The 16,978-nt window shown below is 40.3% G+C and overlaps 1 protein-coding gene across 1 annotated transcript; it reads left to right on the forward strand.

Moving 5' to 3' along the window:
- The first annotated feature begins 407 nt into the window (after positions 1 to 407).
- Positions 408 to 16,200, forward strand: ubxn4 (UBX domain protein 4). The gene is made up of 13 exons (XM_035174852.1): positions 408 to 620; positions 1,141 to 1,243; positions 2,068 to 2,096; positions 2,451 to 2,569; positions 3,420 to 3,588; positions 5,989 to 6,100; positions 7,900 to 7,954; positions 8,566 to 8,730; positions 9,299 to 9,426; positions 10,063 to 10,165; positions 11,810 to 11,941; positions 13,261 to 13,475; positions 14,856 to 16,200. Exons 1-13 carry the CDS (start codon positions 539 to 541, stop codon positions 14,983 to 14,985), a joined length of 1,542 nt encoding a protein of 513 aa, XP_035030743.1. The 5' UTR covers positions 408 to 538; the 3' UTR covers positions 14,986 to 16,200.
- Positions 16,201 to 16,978: the final 778 nt, after the last annotated feature.

A 16,978-nucleotide genomic window follows, 5' to 3' on the forward strand; every position in this document is an offset into this window, starting at 1 on the left:
GCACCTACTTCATGTCAGTTACTCGATAAAAAACACAAAGTTTGAGATCAAAGGCAAACAATAAACAAGCAAATAAAAGCACAAGACATCCTAATGTTTAAAATAGTTCGCATTGAGTCATTTATTCAATCGTCCCTAACTTTAATACACAGAGGGTTTGCTTCCACCCGGGGGACACCCAGCTCAAACACACCCGTCATTCAGGAAGAACTTCTCTGGGCTGTGAGGAGGATTAGTGACGATTAAACCCCCATAGATCATAAATACACAATATTAAGACTAATCGAATAACTGGAGGTTCCATGTCAACAGTTTTAGTTTCTTTTTCATTTGTTTTCATCTGTTGTGACGACGCTGTTTGGACAGTTGTTATAATACCGCAAGTGGCCACAGTGGATATTAGCGCTGTAGAGCTGAGTGGCAGCGCCGTGTAATACTTGTTCAATGTCTGAGGCTCAGCTTCCTGAACCCATGTAACATTTAGCTTAGCTGCACGACATCGTCACCACAGCAGCGGCAGAAAACACAGCTCGGAAACATGCTTTGGTTCGAAGGCTCGATTTCTGCTGCCATTAACTCAGCTAAGCAGCGGGGCTTCGTTTTTGTCGTCGTCATTACTGGTAACGTACTTGTATGTGTGTGTCAATTAGCCTGATGCTAACGCTAGCTTGTATAGGTAACAAGTAATAGGGTGCCAGTCAGCTAACCATTAGCCAGTTAGCACGGTCGACCAGCTGTCAACGAAACGAGGGGTGTCGTCACATCGTGACAACGAAAACAAGAAGTCAAACGTAGTAAAACAAACACGATGCTAGCCTGAGCTGTTGGCTACCGACAGCCTGTAACATAGTCTGTTGTCTTTATTAACCCTGCCAGATTAACTTCACTCCAAAGAGCACAGGCTACGTCACAGCAGCTACACATATGTTAGTCACATTTGATAGTGCCCCCTGGCAGGGTGGGTACAGTCGGTTCACACTTGAAGTGATACCATAGCCAGGTAAATGTTATTAGTTTGTGCTGGGCCATTATTGCATCATAGGCAGCAGTAGCAGTGGCGCTGTTCGTCAGCTGTTCCACCATTACGTGACAGGGTGTTTTAATGAATGGGCAGTGTCAACACTGTCACTGTATTCTCAGGCGAAGATGAGCAGTCCGCACTGCTGATGTCCAGCTGGGAGGACGACACAGTCTCAGAGGCAGCACTCAACTGCTGTGTGGCCATTAATGTCGATGCCAAGAGGTATAATGAATTCACTACATGCACAGTGTCTCTTCTGAAGTTTTGTGTGCAGGGGAAGTCACTGTCCTCAAGATGTTTCCAGACTGCTGTCTGGCAGAAGTAAAGCATGATGTTGATCTTCAGTTTTCTGAATCATTGGTGCCTGAGGAGTCTGTTTTTATTCTAGAAAATATGTAGTCATTAGATGGTAGATCGAAATTTAATTGTATTTGAATGGCATAATAATGTTTTACCCAATTTCACTGCTCTTTTAAAAATGTTTTATATCAGGAACCCTTTTTTCCAATTTACCTTAAATTACTTCTTTCTTTAATGGCAGATCCAGAAGTTTGTTACAAAGCCAATCTTTTTCAGCAACATGTACAGATTTCTTTTATCCCTAATTGGGAAAAACAAATATCTAACTGCACGTGTCTTGTAACAGTGACCACCTGAGACAAATCCAAACCATCTACCATTCACTATTAATACATGTTGATTTTACTACCCATCACATCACCCATTCTTTCTGTTTGACTTGTAGGAAACTGGTGTAAATATTATGTACTGTATATGCCCAAAGCTTGAATTTAGCTGACCTGTCTTTACAATTAACTGAAGTATCTCTGCCCAATATTTCTTCTTCTTGATATTATTATTTAAATATTCTGTCATTCTCAGCAAAACAAATAACTTATACATTTTGCTCAAATCCACAACCTATTAACTGCGATCAATCTGATGCGTGTTTGATGTTAATAATTTAAAGAATAGACATGGTAATTTGTATACTATATACATATGGTAGAGATTCATCACACAATGTTGTCATTTTTTTTCAACAGTGAAGCATGTATGCAGTTCTCCCAGTTCTGTATCCTTTTGTTGCTCCAAACAAAATTGGCCATTCCTCTTGGGCTGAACTATTGTGGAACTTAAACAGAAAATTTGTAGAATGTATTGTTTCATCTCTGAGAAGTTATTTATTGCATTCCTGTATTCACTAGGCCAATATATACTGTTGACACAAACCCACATGACAGACTTGTTTTTAATAGGGACCAGAACAGTGCTTCTGGCCTGTGATAGACCATGAAACTGGTTGCCAGCTTCCCAGGCTGTAGGATGCAATAATAAAAAAAATGCGACAATGCAGAAATGCCTATGTAAAAAGTCAGTATTACAATAGTTGTTGGGGGCTTTTTCCTTAAGCCCTCCCCCTGTGAAGATCCAGTGGTGTGCATTCCCTCTTGCTTCTTTATTGGGGAGAATGGAATTCCTCTGGAGGTCATCGCTGGGAGTGTGTCCGCCGAAGAACTGATGAAAAGACTCAACAGAGTTAAGCAGGTATGGGCACAAAGGTGGGATTGATCTCACTACTGTTTTCCATTCTTTTTATCTAGCACAAACTTGTGTGTTTGTTGCAATGTGCACTGGAAATGTTTTAGTGAAGAAAATCTCCTGCAGAAACATTTCTAACATAGTTTTGGATACAGACATTTTCCTGTTTTACACCATAAATGCAGGAGCTCATTTAGATGGTAACACATAAGTTTAACTGTATTTAACAACCTCTGTGGTCACTTATTTTGAATGTCACAACTGCTGTCACGATTTCTCTTCCAGCCAGTAGCTGGAGACCTTGTGTTTCTGGGTTGTCTGTCCCATTCTCGTGAAAGCTATATCTCAAAAACGCCTTGAGGGAACTTCTTCAAATTTTGTACAAATATTGACTTGGACTCAAGGATGAACTAATTAGATTTTGGTGGTCAAGGTCACGGTGACCTAACAAAGCACGATTTATGTCTTCTTAATGTGATATCTCTGGAACGCCGTGAAGGAATCCTTTCACATTTGGCACAAACATTCACTTGAACTCAAGGATTAACTGATTTGATTCGGTAGCCAAAGGTTAAGGTCTCTGTGGCCTCATATAGTAGGTTTATGTAACACACCAGTAATGACAAACTTGATCTTTTCTGAACATTCTTCTATTGTTTAATTCGTTTTTGGTTCAGTGGCCATTGGGCAATCTTACATTTACATCATGATATATTGTCCCAATGTGCTTAATTGCATTTTGCTACATTACACTGTATTAATTTCTGAGGACTTGGACAAGATCCTTCAAAATCTGAGCTACTGAATAACCATGATGTTCTTTCTGGTAATGATCTTCCTCCCTGTCCTCTAACAGATGCATACTGAGCAGATTGGAGGTGCCACAGTGTTTCCAGAGGCAAGTACTCCTTCGGAGACCAGCTCACATAAAAGCACAGAATCTGCTGTAGCCTCAGCTCCCGCAAAGCCTGTCAGGTCAGCAGCAGAAGCCACAGATCTTGCAGCAGTATCAGGAAGTGCAAAAGGTGAGTGAGCCTGGATCACTCAGATCCTGTTTAGATTTGGTGTTAACATCTGCACTGAGCAGGAGTGTGCTGTCAGGGCAAGGAAGTCAAGCAGTGCTTGACCCGTTAATCTAAAAATAGACCTAAATAAAACAATGTGGAAGTGATATCTCTCGTTAAATCTGATCCCAGAACTGTGCTAATAACAGACATGATGTGGCCTGTTTGTAGTAATCTTTAATTTACACCTTCTTTTGGCAACAGCAAGTTATTGTCTCTGCACTGACAATTATTACCAATTATCAATCATTTTGCCAATAATAAAGGCCTCTCAGTTCGTCACAACCAGATATGTCATATTTTTAACTCTGGACCAGATTAAAGTACATATGTGTGTACATTCAGGGTTGTGCATAAACAACTAGAAGTAGTTCAGTGGAAGTTTTTAAATCTAACTTTTGAAATGAATGAAAAGGTCTGAGTCCACTCATTAGGTAACTGAAGAGCACATCTCATTGTCTGTTTTGGTTCCTTTCATTTAGTTTTTTCTAACTTTCAAACTTATGTAAGAGAAATTAGTTGTCCCTTTTATATCAAATTCATGAAAACACCAATAAAGTGTAATGTAAGCATTGCAGAAAGAAGAAAGCAATTATTCACAATGTGACATAACAGAATGCACACCAGAAAAGACGTTTCAGCTCACTGTAATTATAATGTGTATGTAATGCATTCACCATGCCAAAAGTGGTGTCAATCATCATTGTTAACAGTGAAACATGCTGTTCTGGCAGTGAGAGACAATCTTTTTTTAACTGAAGAAGAGAAAAAGGCACCTGAGTCAGTGTTCCCTAAAAAGTTGGAGGAGCCTGTTAAATGAGTAATGTACCACAGAGATGTTGGTGCATGGTCCCTGAAGATTATAAGAAATTGTGTCTTGTTTTTGGAGGCAGGCACAGGCAAGACAGTTACTTTTTAACCTTATGGTTGAGTTCCTTACCACTTTTCAGTGTTTAAAGAGAGAGCAGGCAGTCTTAATGCGTTCAGTGATGTTAATCAGAGATTCAAAGATCTAAGTCTTTTCTCTGCACACAAAAGGCTTACTTCTCTCAAAGTTTGATCACAAATTTGTTAAAACTGTTTTAGTGAGCACTTCACCTTTGCTAAGATAGTCCATCCACCTGGCAGGTGAGGTATGTCAGGATGCTGATTAAGGAGCATGATTCTTGCACAGGTGTGAACTGCTCACAATAAAAGGCCACTCTAAAATGTTCAGTTCTGCCATGCAACACAGTGCCACAAGTTTTGAGGGGGCAATTGGCATGCTAACTGCAGGAATTTCCACCAGAGAACTGCCCAGGAACTTAATGTTCCTTTCACTACCATAAGCCGGCTCTATCATCGTTTCCGAGAATTTAGGAGTACAATCAACTGGCCTCACAACCGCAGACCATGTTTAACCACGCCAGCCCAGGACCACCACATCCTGTGTCTTCAACTGAGAGATTGTCTGAGATCAGCTACCCAGACAGCTGATCAAACAGTTGGTTTGGACAGCTGCAGAATTTCTGCACAAAAGGTCAGAGATTTTCTCAGGAAAGCCTGCCTGAGTGCTCACGGGCCTCACCGGGTCTGGACCTGACTGCAGTACGTCGTCATTAACGACTTGATTGGGCAAACACCCAGCGTCTATGGCATTGTTCACTTCCCAGATTAGGGCTGCAGGATATTAGGAAAACATGCGATAACATTGTTGAATATCGCGATGACGGCATGATGATATGACTTGCGATAAATAAACAGTCCCTGGCTACGGACACAGAGACTACGGACAGCTCCTGAGCCCAAGGGAGAAGGCGCACAATTGGACCACAGGGCGAAACACAATTCCTGGAAGCTGAAAACATGCAAGTTCTTACATGGCCTGCATAAATGTTACCTATTGAGCATTTTTGGGATTCGTTCAATAGACGTGTACGACAGCAGGTTCCGATTTCTGCCAATATCCAGCAACTTTGCATAGCCATTGGTGAGGAGTGGACCAAATTTCCACAGGCCACAATCAATAACCTGATCAACTCTATGCGAACGAGATATGTCGCACTGCGTGAGGCAAATGGTTGTCATACTGGTTTCCTATAAAACTCAGTGAAACTGTTCAGTGCCTAATAAATGTCTTTCTTCAAGATAAACTGCACATTTAAAAAAAAATTATTCTGTCTGAAATCTTACATCTTTTACTTCCATTCATGAACAATATATAAGTTTTGCATTTATGTTTTTGTTGAGTTAAGTAGATGAGAGATGATTGCAAACAGAATTCAAGGGTGGATATGGATAGTCTTTGTTTGCTTTGTGCTGACAAGGTGTGGAGTTGCCAGTTAACCCAGTGCTTTCATTTTGTGTTTCTGTTGTTTGTAGCACCTCTATCGAGCTCAGAAGATGCCCCAGTGACTCTTGCAGAGAGTGCTTCTTCAGATGATGCTACTCACTGTGCTCAGAGTGAGGAAAACCTGGACGCTAAAGTGCAAAGGTAGAAGCTCAAATATATGTTCTAGACAGAAAATGTGTTCTGTATTGAGGTGTTGGCACTGTAGTCTTCATCTTTTTAAGCAAAAAATGGCAGCCAAAGGAAAAAAAATACAGCTAAACTTAATTTATGGCAAAAAAACAATTAGAATTAGTATAAAAGCATTACCAAGCATTAGAATGACTTCACAATAATAAAAGGTTTAACTACAACTAAACACCAGAGTTGACTCGCCTACAATTTGACTTCATGAACAAGATTTAAATTACAGGGTACATAATTCTACCTGTAACAAAGTATAAATGTCTCTTTGTAGAGCTGATACATTGACATAGTCTCGACAACATCTGTGTTAGATAAGCTACACAGTGGGTAGATTTTCCCTCCTTGTTGATGCTGGAATTTAAATCACTTCATCAAATCACTGTCATTATAAATTTCATACTGACATTAATTTACTTATTTTGTGCTCTATAGATAAATTATCAGAACGTCATCTACTTAAACAGCTGCATCAACCAATGATAACTAAACAGAATCTTAACCAACCAACAGTTCAAAGTAGGGCTGCACGATATTAGGAAAACATGCGATATGCGTTAATCTTGTTGAATATTGCGAAGACGATATGACTTGCGATAAATATACAAATTATTAAGTATACAGTGTTAAAGTCTCTCTGCTTTGGTTTCACTGCTAACATAGACCCCATACAGTAAATGGTCTATGCAGACACTGAAAAAAAAGTCCAGGGCAGACACCCAGGGAGCCATGCACAGTTCTACTAAGTCCGCTTACAGTGTACATTTTTGGATCGTGATTTTATTTTTATAGATTTAAATTTTTTTTAGCAGCTCTGTCAGTAATTTACTGCTCTTCTCTGTGTCTCTATCACTCGCACTGCACCAACTGCGTCAAGCCAAACTGAGCGTCTCCGCCATCTCCTCTGGCTCTCCATATATTGTCAAGTTTACAAATGTGGATGTTTTTACCCAGTCTGAGTTTACATGTGTGTCTGAGGAAAAGAGAGAGTGGGACGGCTGATGAATGCTCTGATGAAAAATTTAACTCATTAATAAAAGTATCAATAATTATGTGATGATCAGTGTTGATATTGTGGCGTCATTTCAAACAAATCAACATTTAAACTGTAGCAAGCCAGAGACGTCAGCTGAGTCTGAGAGAGACAGACAAAAAGACCTAAGAGAGAGATAAGCAGAGTCTGTGTGTGTGTGTGCGCCGTTACTTTTCCCTCAGGTTCTGGGACTATCATAAAATACGGAATTCTTTTACATAATCAACCGCTTGTAGTGATTAATTTGACCCGGATCAAACGTGATCACTAGAAGTTTCCATAGTAGAATTTAGTCGGGAGGAGGCGGCACTTGACAGAGCCGACTTGCAATACTCTTTCTCTCACTAATATCTTCTTCCGACAATGATTAATTGACGGAAAATCCCGAAAATGATCTGAATACTTTAAATTTATAATCTAGGGCAGCAGGGCTCCATCTAATTTGCCAAATATATTGACATGCAGAGTGTGAATACATGGCACATGGAACGCCATTTATCGCAGTTCAAGCTGCTTTTTGGGATATGTATATTGTGCATGTTGACATCGCGATGACGATACATTATCGATATATCGTGCAACCCTAGTTCATAGTCCAGGCCATTAACTGCTCTGCTGGTAAAGAATTATGACGAATAAAAAAAGTGAAAGAAAGGCCATGCAGTGCTGTAGTCACATTGTCAAGATAAGTGTGTTTATTGTATCATACATTGTTCTATTCTGTTAGGTTAAACAAAAAACTGGAGGAGAGACAAGAGCAAAAGAAGAAAGGAGAAGAAGAGGTAAAGATACTGTTCAGGAATTTTACGTTGTTTCGCCATGCGTTTTACTGCAACAACCTAGCAACATTTAGCTGCTGGTTAAAGAGTGAGGTGACACTTTTTTAATTGTACTAAACATACATTACATCCTTTTGAGCTCACTTGAAGACGTGTTCCCTTTCCTCTGTCACAGTAAAACAGTGTTTCCCACCGATTAGAATAGCATAGTGCACACTATAAGGAGAATTAATCACAGCAGCTGTAATTCTGTTATTGCACTTTTCTTACTCTGGCACTGAAAATGCACAGAAATGACTTGTGTTTGATACATTTTACACAAGCAGCTCTTATACTGACTTTGTGGTGTATGTTTGGGTACGAACAGGAGGCTGAGTGAACACTGAGGTGATTGGTAACTTTCACTTTACTGTATGTCACACTGTCTTATGTAATGAAAAGTGCTGACCTGCTGGAGCAGGTTTGGCAGTAAACCTCAGTTTATACGAGCACAGTCACAGCATTAAATGAGCAGCACTGACCATTAGAGCTTATTTTATTTGTACCTTATATAAGTTTGAATTACTGTACATCATTATTTTGGCCCAATTCAGCCTGTGTGTTTCATGATTCAGACCGAGATCAGAAAGGAAATGGAGCGGCGGAAGATTGGGAAGGACATGCAGGACTTAAAAAAGAAACAAGGAGACGACAAGACTAAGCGACTCCTGGACGAGAGGAATCGGGAGAAGGCCGAGGAGAAGGCTGCCAGGGAGCGGGTCAAACTTCAAATCGCCATGGTAACCTCTATCTTCTTAATGTGGAGGAAGTGTGGAAAATGGCTATCTGGCTGCTAAATGATCTATAAGAAATTACATTCAGAAAGGTTGATAATGTTGGGTGGGGCTGATGATGCCTTTTACCTATTAAGTGGTCACGATAACAATATTAGAGAATCCTGAACATAGCTAGTTCATCAACCCCAGAGAGGTGGGAAGGGGACTATGTTTACTAGTTTATTGTTTTTAATTGTTCATGTTTTATAAATGTTTTTTTGGTTTTCTCATTTGTTCTCATTTTTATTTGCTATTCCTACAAACTCCACATTTCCTCCCTGTTCACTTTGACCTGTTTACCTGTAAACCTGGAATCCTAGACTGACTTGGGACTGGTTTTGTATCAGTCTCGAGCGTGTACCTTATGAGCTATTATAATATAGTTTCTTATTCTGCCCTTTTTAAGCAAGTGTTGTCACAAATATATTTAGGTGTCAGCTCTATAACTGGAATGATACAAAAGTCTGAATCCATGTAAGATTACCAGATTTAACTTGATCTGTTGCACCTGTCTGTCCTCTCTGTCCTGCAGGACCGAGCTGACAGAGCAGCCCGCTATTCCAAAACCCAGGAAGAGGACAAAGCTGTTAAAGATGCTCTGCTGCAGGCCCGACAGGCAGAACAGGAGGCCAGGAAGGAGACATTGGTCAGGCAGAGGAGGTAAAAAGTCCAGAGACCAAGGAGTGATGTGTGTGTTTGTATATATATATACACAAACTATATATGCTTTAGCTTCCAGAATTCTAGGAAGAGAGGAGAAGGGATTTAAACTTTGACAGCAGCTGCATGATTGACTCAAAGAGACTGGCAGAATCTGATGGGCCATTTAGAAATGCCCAAAATCAGCTGATCAATAAGCGTAGAGAGAGTGAGGGATTTGAGTTTGTTTGAATGGGGGTAAAATCTTCCTGACTGAACTTACACTGAGCTTCATTTGAGTTAATATGGAAGGATTTGAAATATCACCCACCACGTTAACAGAGGGGTTGGTATAATATGTATGATAATGTGATCGCCCATAATATAATATGTGTGGTTTTATCTTTTGCCACTCACGTGACTGGCCCATTACAATGTGAGGCCTGACGCTGGAAAGTGTGAAGCGGGTAGCAGCTCGTTCGCGGTTTACCTCAAAAGTAAAGTGATAACCAGAGGATCAAGGATCCAACTTTAAACACATATCAAACAATCCTAACTAGTCAGCTAAGGATTTTGCCGTCATACCTTTTTATCCCTTACTTTTGTTAGATGTAGGGTTTGTGAATTTTATTCCCTGAATTTGTTTTGTGTATGTAGTACCATAGCAAGGATACAGTTCCGCCTCCCAGACGGGTCATCTTTCACCAACCAGTTCCCCTCTCAGAGCACACTGCAGGAGGCTCGTCACTTTGCTGTTCAGGTCTGTCTTACCAATCTGTTTCTAATTAGTCGTCACTCTTCTTTTTGTTTGTTTTTACTGTCTTCATTCACCAGAACCATGTAATAGGTTTGATTTTAAACACAGAACTAGGGATATGTAATTATAATATCATATCATCCCTGAGATTCCCATAAACTCTATTGCCAGTTTTCAGTAGCATTTCCCCTTACCATAGATACCAGGTTAGCAACTGCACTCATCACATTCAGCAGTGTTGTTTGGCTGGATGTATGGTGAGACATATGGTTTGAACCATTTGGACGGTGGTTTTCACTCAGTGCTTTATTTTCTGATTTAAAGCCTACACGTCTATTAAAGGCCTAGTGTGTAAGATTTAGGTGAAAGGGATCTATTGACAGAAATTTTATATAAAATAATCCTAGTGATGTTTTCACGAGTGTGTTACATCTAAATTATACAAATTGTTGTTTTATTTACCCTAGAATGGACCCTTTCTATTGAAATACTTTATATTTACATCAGGGGGGGGTCATCTCAATGGAGGCCCCCATCAGACTGGACAAAACTGAAGGTTACCACAGGTTCTCTTTCATGTTTGGAAGGGGAGGATGAGATGAGGGGGATTCAGCTGCAACATGAAACTTCATCACTTCATGTCACTAAATTCTGCACACTGCAACTTTAAAGCTTGTTATTGATTGCCTGCAGTATTTTCATTTCTGGGTGTTTCCAGGTTTGTGTTTCTTCACAGTTCCTCCATAAGAAATATTTTGCTACAGAGCTGGACTGTAATCTGACATTAAGCAAGAAAAGTGACTCAAAGAATTGTTTGCGAATGTCTTATTGTTTGCAAATGTCTTATTAAATATTATTAATATATTATGAGCACATGACATCCTACGAAGGTATGTGGCTGTATGTTGGTGGTGTGGGAGCAGGGGGTTCTCCCATTTAGACATGAAAAATAAACTGTCCAATCACCTACCAGTTTTTAACAATAGACAGGTGTTGCAGAATCTTTTGAGTCCAACTTCCAAATGATTCCACATCATTCAGCATCATCTCTGAGTAATGAAATAGTAGTGTAGTGTCTGGGCCAAACTGGGTGTACGTGCAGTGCGTGACGGCTACAATGTTGTTCTGCTTCACTTCCTGGACATCTGTTGTTCACACAGGGTGTGTCTGCTACGTGCCTGCATATAAAAGTAGGCTTATGTACTCAAATTACACAATGCCAGGACTCATGCATCTTCTGGTCGTGCAAATGCTGCACAATAAAACCTTGTTCATTAAATGAATGGATTTAGTCAACAGAAATTAGTGCTTTTTCAAATTATTTTTGTGACAAATTCAAAAGATATTGTAATTTAAACTGTTCATTTTCACTGTCTATTTAGCTGATAACCACCTGCAGGCTTGCAGAGAAAATGGGCGACATTCACTCTTGAAGAGCAGCACGACTTGAGCCTTTGACACGCAGGCAGTGTGGTCACTCCAACCTGATAACATGCGGCCGCTGAAATGAAAAGCTAGATGTGCCTCGAAAAAGTTGTGCGCCGCTCATGCATCCAGTGTGGCCTGGCTGTAAAGTGTGGCATGTGTAACCTTGTAAATCTCTTCATGTCTAATCAATTTAATGTTTTTGTGCTGATCATGTCTCAGGAAGTGGGAAACCGTTACGGCAACTTCTCCCTAGCAACCATGTTCCCTCGACGGGAGTTCACAAGTGAAGACCTGAACAAAACTCTGCTAGAGCTGGAATTGGCTCCAAGTGCTTCCATTGTGCTTCTGCCGGTGAGCAAACCCGAGTCCACCCTCTGTGTCAAACCTGCATAATTCAGAGGGTCTATGGCAGGTGTCTGCAATTTTGACTGCATTAGATTGCGGATCAGAATAATCAAAGGCTAATTCAATAAGATAATTTAAAAAAGCACCAGGAATTTGTGACTTATAGAATGTGTCGTGAAATGCTCAACTCCGAATAGTCTTGTGTAATCAGAAATAAACATGAAAAATTATTCTAAGAATTTTTTTATATATATACGTCAGAATTATTAATTGGCATGAATGTCATCTTACCTGACTTCATGATTGTAAAGCCAGTGTGTTTCATCTGCAATGATCAACATGGCTTCTGATTTGGTCAACGATATTTTTCATAAAATGGAAGTGAATCTGTTGTGTTACTGTTCATGTGTATGAATGATTTTCATAAGTTGTGTTAACCTGTGTTATTTTTTTACTTACTGCAGATTGCATGTTTGCTATAACAGAGTAGGGCTGGTTGATATGAACCAAAATCAAATCTCTATAGTTTTTGCTGAATGGTGAAACACATTATTAATCTTTTTATTTAATCCGCCCCTCACTCATGAGGCGTGTTACTCAGCACCTGTAAACAAGTGATTCTGCTCCTCTTTTATAATCACTCACATGTAAAACTTTAAAAAATCTGCTGAATTTATATTTATGTTCATGGATGAATGGGGCGTTGCTTCATCTGCAACAATTAAGTTAAAGGGATAGTTCGCCGGAAAACAGAAAATTCACTCAAGTAGTTTTATGGGTAAACAGCGTTGGAGCCAAATCCAATACAATTGAAGTAAATGGTGACAATTTCTTCATACGTTAAAAAAAAACAATAGAGGAAAAAAAATGATCATGTTTTAAGCCTAAATGTCTGCTGTGACCTGTGGATGCGTGTTAGCATCGCTACTTTGGTAGCGGACATTTAGGCTAAAAACATGGTGTAAATGACGCAGTTTTGAGTCGAATTTGAATGTCGGGGTTTACGGACACTTGGATGACACCACAGGAGCAGTATGGAGGCATTTTAGTTTTTTTACGTTTGGAGAAGGAGTCCCTAGTTATTTCAATTATATCTGCATCCATGTTGCAGGATGTTAACGCACAGAGGGAGAGAAGGGGCAGGAGAGTGTGTAAGAGAGAGAGGCTCACATTTGCCTCTTACTGTTCAGTACAGTCAGAATGCGGTTAGATTAGCATAGCATAGGGAAGCAGAGAGAAATAAACTCACTGATGTCCATAAATGTTAAAGCATTCCATAATCGTGCTTCTTGAGTCAATGTTATTTCGTATTCTCTCCCACTCAGCATTCAGGCAGGCCTGCTAACACTGTAGTCCAGTCCTCTGGGGGTGGCATTTGGGCTGTTCTGGGAACACTCCTCTCTCCTCTACTGGCTGTATGGAGATTCCTCAGCACCTTTCTGTTTACAACTCCCCCCCCTCCTGGACCGGCATCCCAAGGCCCCAGCCAGCAGTCCAGCTCGTATACCAACTCATCATCGGCATCCGACAAGGCAAAGAGGTAAGCGACAGCTACTGCTCTACCTAAACAACATGCACACTCTTCATCAACCAAGGAAGGCTGAACAAAATTGACATTTAAGTCCAATAGGCCATACATCTGCTTACAAAGAATAAACTAAGTTTGAGTTGTATGTGTTCAGAATGTGCACTGCCTGAAAGCTGTATGAATCACAATCCACATTATCTCAAGGCAGAAACTGACGCTGTTTGGAATGGGCTGTTTACTTGGCCTGTGGTGATGCTGGTTGCAGCTTTCTTTCTGAAAAACTGTATAAGTGACCTGCAGTGATTGAGCTGCTGCAAGTGCTGGACTCAGTCTGCAGAGCCCTGAAGCTGCGCCATCGCTGCTTCACAAAGAGATGTGACAGAGATTTCTGGAATTATTAGACAGATGAAATTATCTAAATAGTCTGTTTTATCTCCCAGTTTGTTATTGTGAATAATACATGTCAAACTTACAATCATGTATTTAGTTATTAATCAATGGTGTCAGGTCATGAAACCGTGTCGCTCCGGTCACTTTAACACTGAGTCCTGACTGTGTGCGTCACGTCTCGTGTTGTACTGAACGTGCACAAAATGTTTGTTTATATGCAGCCTTATAAACTCTGGAGCGAATCAAACAAACTCTTAGTAAACTTTATGTACTGCTCAGGTCCTGAGACTGTGTGTGTCGCTGTGTGAGTGAGTGGGGGTGGGGCCCCGGGGCCTGTGTGTTAGTGTCTGTCTGTAAACTCCAACTCGCTACCAGTCTCAAACAAATTTCAATAGTAGTAGATGCGTCTCTACCGCTAAAACCAGCCATGCTGGGCCATGTCTGGAGACGTTGTGCAGCGCGTGGTAAAACGGTGTTGTAAAACCTGAGCGGCGTTCACTTTCACGTTCATCATATGTAAAAATATGTACTAATATAATACCAAAAATATGAATGCTGTTCATTGAATACTGACCTGTATATCGACTGATATGAAAAAAATTATCATATGATTTTTTTCCATATCGCCCACCATAGTGTCATTTGTGCTGCCAGTTTCAAAATGCTCTAAAATGTTTTAACACTTTCTTCAATAATATAAAAAGTATCTGTATTGCACTGTTGCTCCATGGTGTGTGCAGCACTCTTTGCCCTGCTGGACCAGTAGCTCATGTATCCATAGCTACATTTAAGATAGATACTGTTGAATCAGCTGGGTGACTTTGACTCTTCTGTTCTTCTGTTACTCTTTCTATCATTCTGGCAGTTTGTGTAATTAGAGTTCAGTTCCATCAGCAGATTTTGGGAGATCTGTGTTTTTTAATTGTTGTATACTGTATGCACATAATGTACATGTGTTAAGTGACACTGTATGTCATGCCATTTTCCTTTATGTCCACTCAGAGAAACTCACACTCTGGAGAAGCGGCCCAAAGACTTCAAGAAAGAGGGTAAAATCTGCAGTCTGAGGACTCAGGAGGACAGTGAGGATGACAACAACACCTGGAACGGGAACTCTACCCAGCAGATGTAAAATGTGAATTAATTCAGTCTGACCAGTTTAGGGTTTCTGCTCCAGCTGATGCTTTAGTTTTCTACCCCATTCAGGCTTGGTATAAACATCCATCCTGAGTGATCCAGTCACAAGTGGTCAGCACCAACTTCAGGTCTGAACTTGCCCAAATGCATCCTGAATTCATCCTGAGATCCGATCACTCACACCACATTTAGAGGTGGTCTGGGACGCATTCCTCTCGCTCTGTGAACACATGCCCTCTGGGCCACATATGAAGGACCACCTACTCAGCTGACATCCTCTGACCTGCTCCAGTTTCACAATGAATCAAATGTATTTTGTTGTTTCTCAGTGCCGATACGTCGATTTGTTTGTGGCCACTACCACAATATCAACACATAATAATTGATGCAACTCTTTTGCCTCACTCTATAGCTCCTCCCGACAGACAGACACACACAGTGACATCAGACACATATTTAAACTCAGACTGGTTAAAAAAGACATAATTTGGCCTTTGAGAATACATGATTATTAGCATATAGAGTGGGGAAGTGAGATCTGATCACAAGTGTTCACTGGAGACACATTCAGGAACCATTTAATTCCAGGTGTAAACACAGGTACTTAACGCTGTCCACTTGAGATTTTCAGGACTGATGTTGATACCAGGTCTGAACAGGGCCTTTGTTTTACTGTGTTCCAAACCCACGCCCTCCTTTTTCTCCTAACTTTGGCTCAGAATACAGCAGCTTCACAGAGTGCGTTAAGCTACACCAGTATCCTCTTTGGGTTTTCGATCTCAGTAGTTAATTGTCAGATACATGATAATTAAGTTAATTATTAATTACGATTATCAGGCACCAAAGTAAATGAATAACCATCAGACCTGAAGATGGTGTAATCTGATTATGGATTTGCATTGTTATGGAGTCGATGCAATTTAGAAATGTCTAACTTTGAAAAGTAATTGGCTGATTGCCTGCGACTTATTCCATCATGCAGCAAAATGAAGACGTTTTTGTCTCGGTCTAGGATGTATAAAACATTTCATCAAACAGCTTGCAAACTGCTGGCAGAGGACTGTGCATCTACAAAGGCGGCCCGTACACACAAACACACACATGTTTGTACTTCTATCTTGGTGAAGAAACTCAACTGCATAATGCATTCCCTAGCTCCTTACCCTAACCATCCAAACTAAATGCTTAACCTAATCTAAACCTAATTCTAACCCTTACCCTAAAATCAAGTCTTAACCCCCAAACAGTCCATTAAAGGGTGGCGGGTCACAAAGTGAGGACCAGCCAAAAGGTCCTCACTTTCCAAAAATGTATTCACGCCGTAGGTTGTAGGCTCAAACTGGTCCTCGCAAAGATAGGTGTACAACAGCATGCACACACACACACACCTTGGCAGCATGTGTTTCTACGAGCTGACAATGGGCAACTACTGAAGTTCTCCTCATTCTAATATGAAAATTAAAGCAGTCTGTTTTTCAGATTTTTGTATTTGTTCTTTGTTGACCTGATCCCAATTCTTCACACGTGGGTGACCCTATTTAGGCCCGCAGTTAGACATTTGACTTGAATAATTGTTCTTTTATATTGAAATAAAGGCAAAATGATGATTGATCAGTTGACATTGTCATATTACCTCAGCCTGTTAAAATCTATTATAAAGTAGACACATCTGACCCCAATAATAACTTGGTGGCATTACAGTGAACACATTATAAAAGTATATCAAATTATTCATTATTTCATGAATGACAAATTTAGACCAAAAGTCCTTCAGTATTATGTGTTTTGGTGGGAAGTGGTAACCCTTTTGGTCACAGACCATGCAGCAAGTATCTTTTTTCCACAGTTTTCCAAACTCTATTTGGATTGGTATTTTTCTAATCTGCAAAGCTTTACTCGAAAAGGGATAGTTTTCACTCGTTATCTACTCACCACTATGTCGATGGATGGAGGGGCAGGTGAAGTGTTTGAGTCCACAAAACACTTCT

Source organism: Hippoglossus stenolepis, chromosome 13 (assembly GCF_022539355.2).
Source record: "Hippoglossus stenolepis isolate QCI-W04-F060 chromosome 13, HSTE1.2, whole genome shotgun sequence".
NCBI classification, from domain to species: Eukaryota; Metazoa; Chordata; class Actinopteri; order Pleuronectiformes; family Pleuronectidae; genus Hippoglossus; species Hippoglossus stenolepis.

What these genes read in the sequence shown, in the direction of transcription:
- ubxn4 (XM_035174852.1), top strand. Translation starts at nt 539, where the DNA reads ATGCTTTGGTTCGAAGGCTCGATTTCTGCTGCCATTAACTCAGCTAAG. An exon ending in TTTTGTCGTCGTCATTACTG is followed by an intron (nt 621 to 1,140) that starts GTAACGTACTTG and finishes CTGTATTCTCAG; the next exon opens with GCGAAGATGAGCAGTCCGCA. An exon ending in CTTCCATTGTGCTTCTGCCG is followed by an intron (nt 11,942 to 13,260) that starts GTGAGCAAACCC and finishes TCTCCCACTCAG; the next exon opens with CATTCAGGCAGGCCTGCTAA.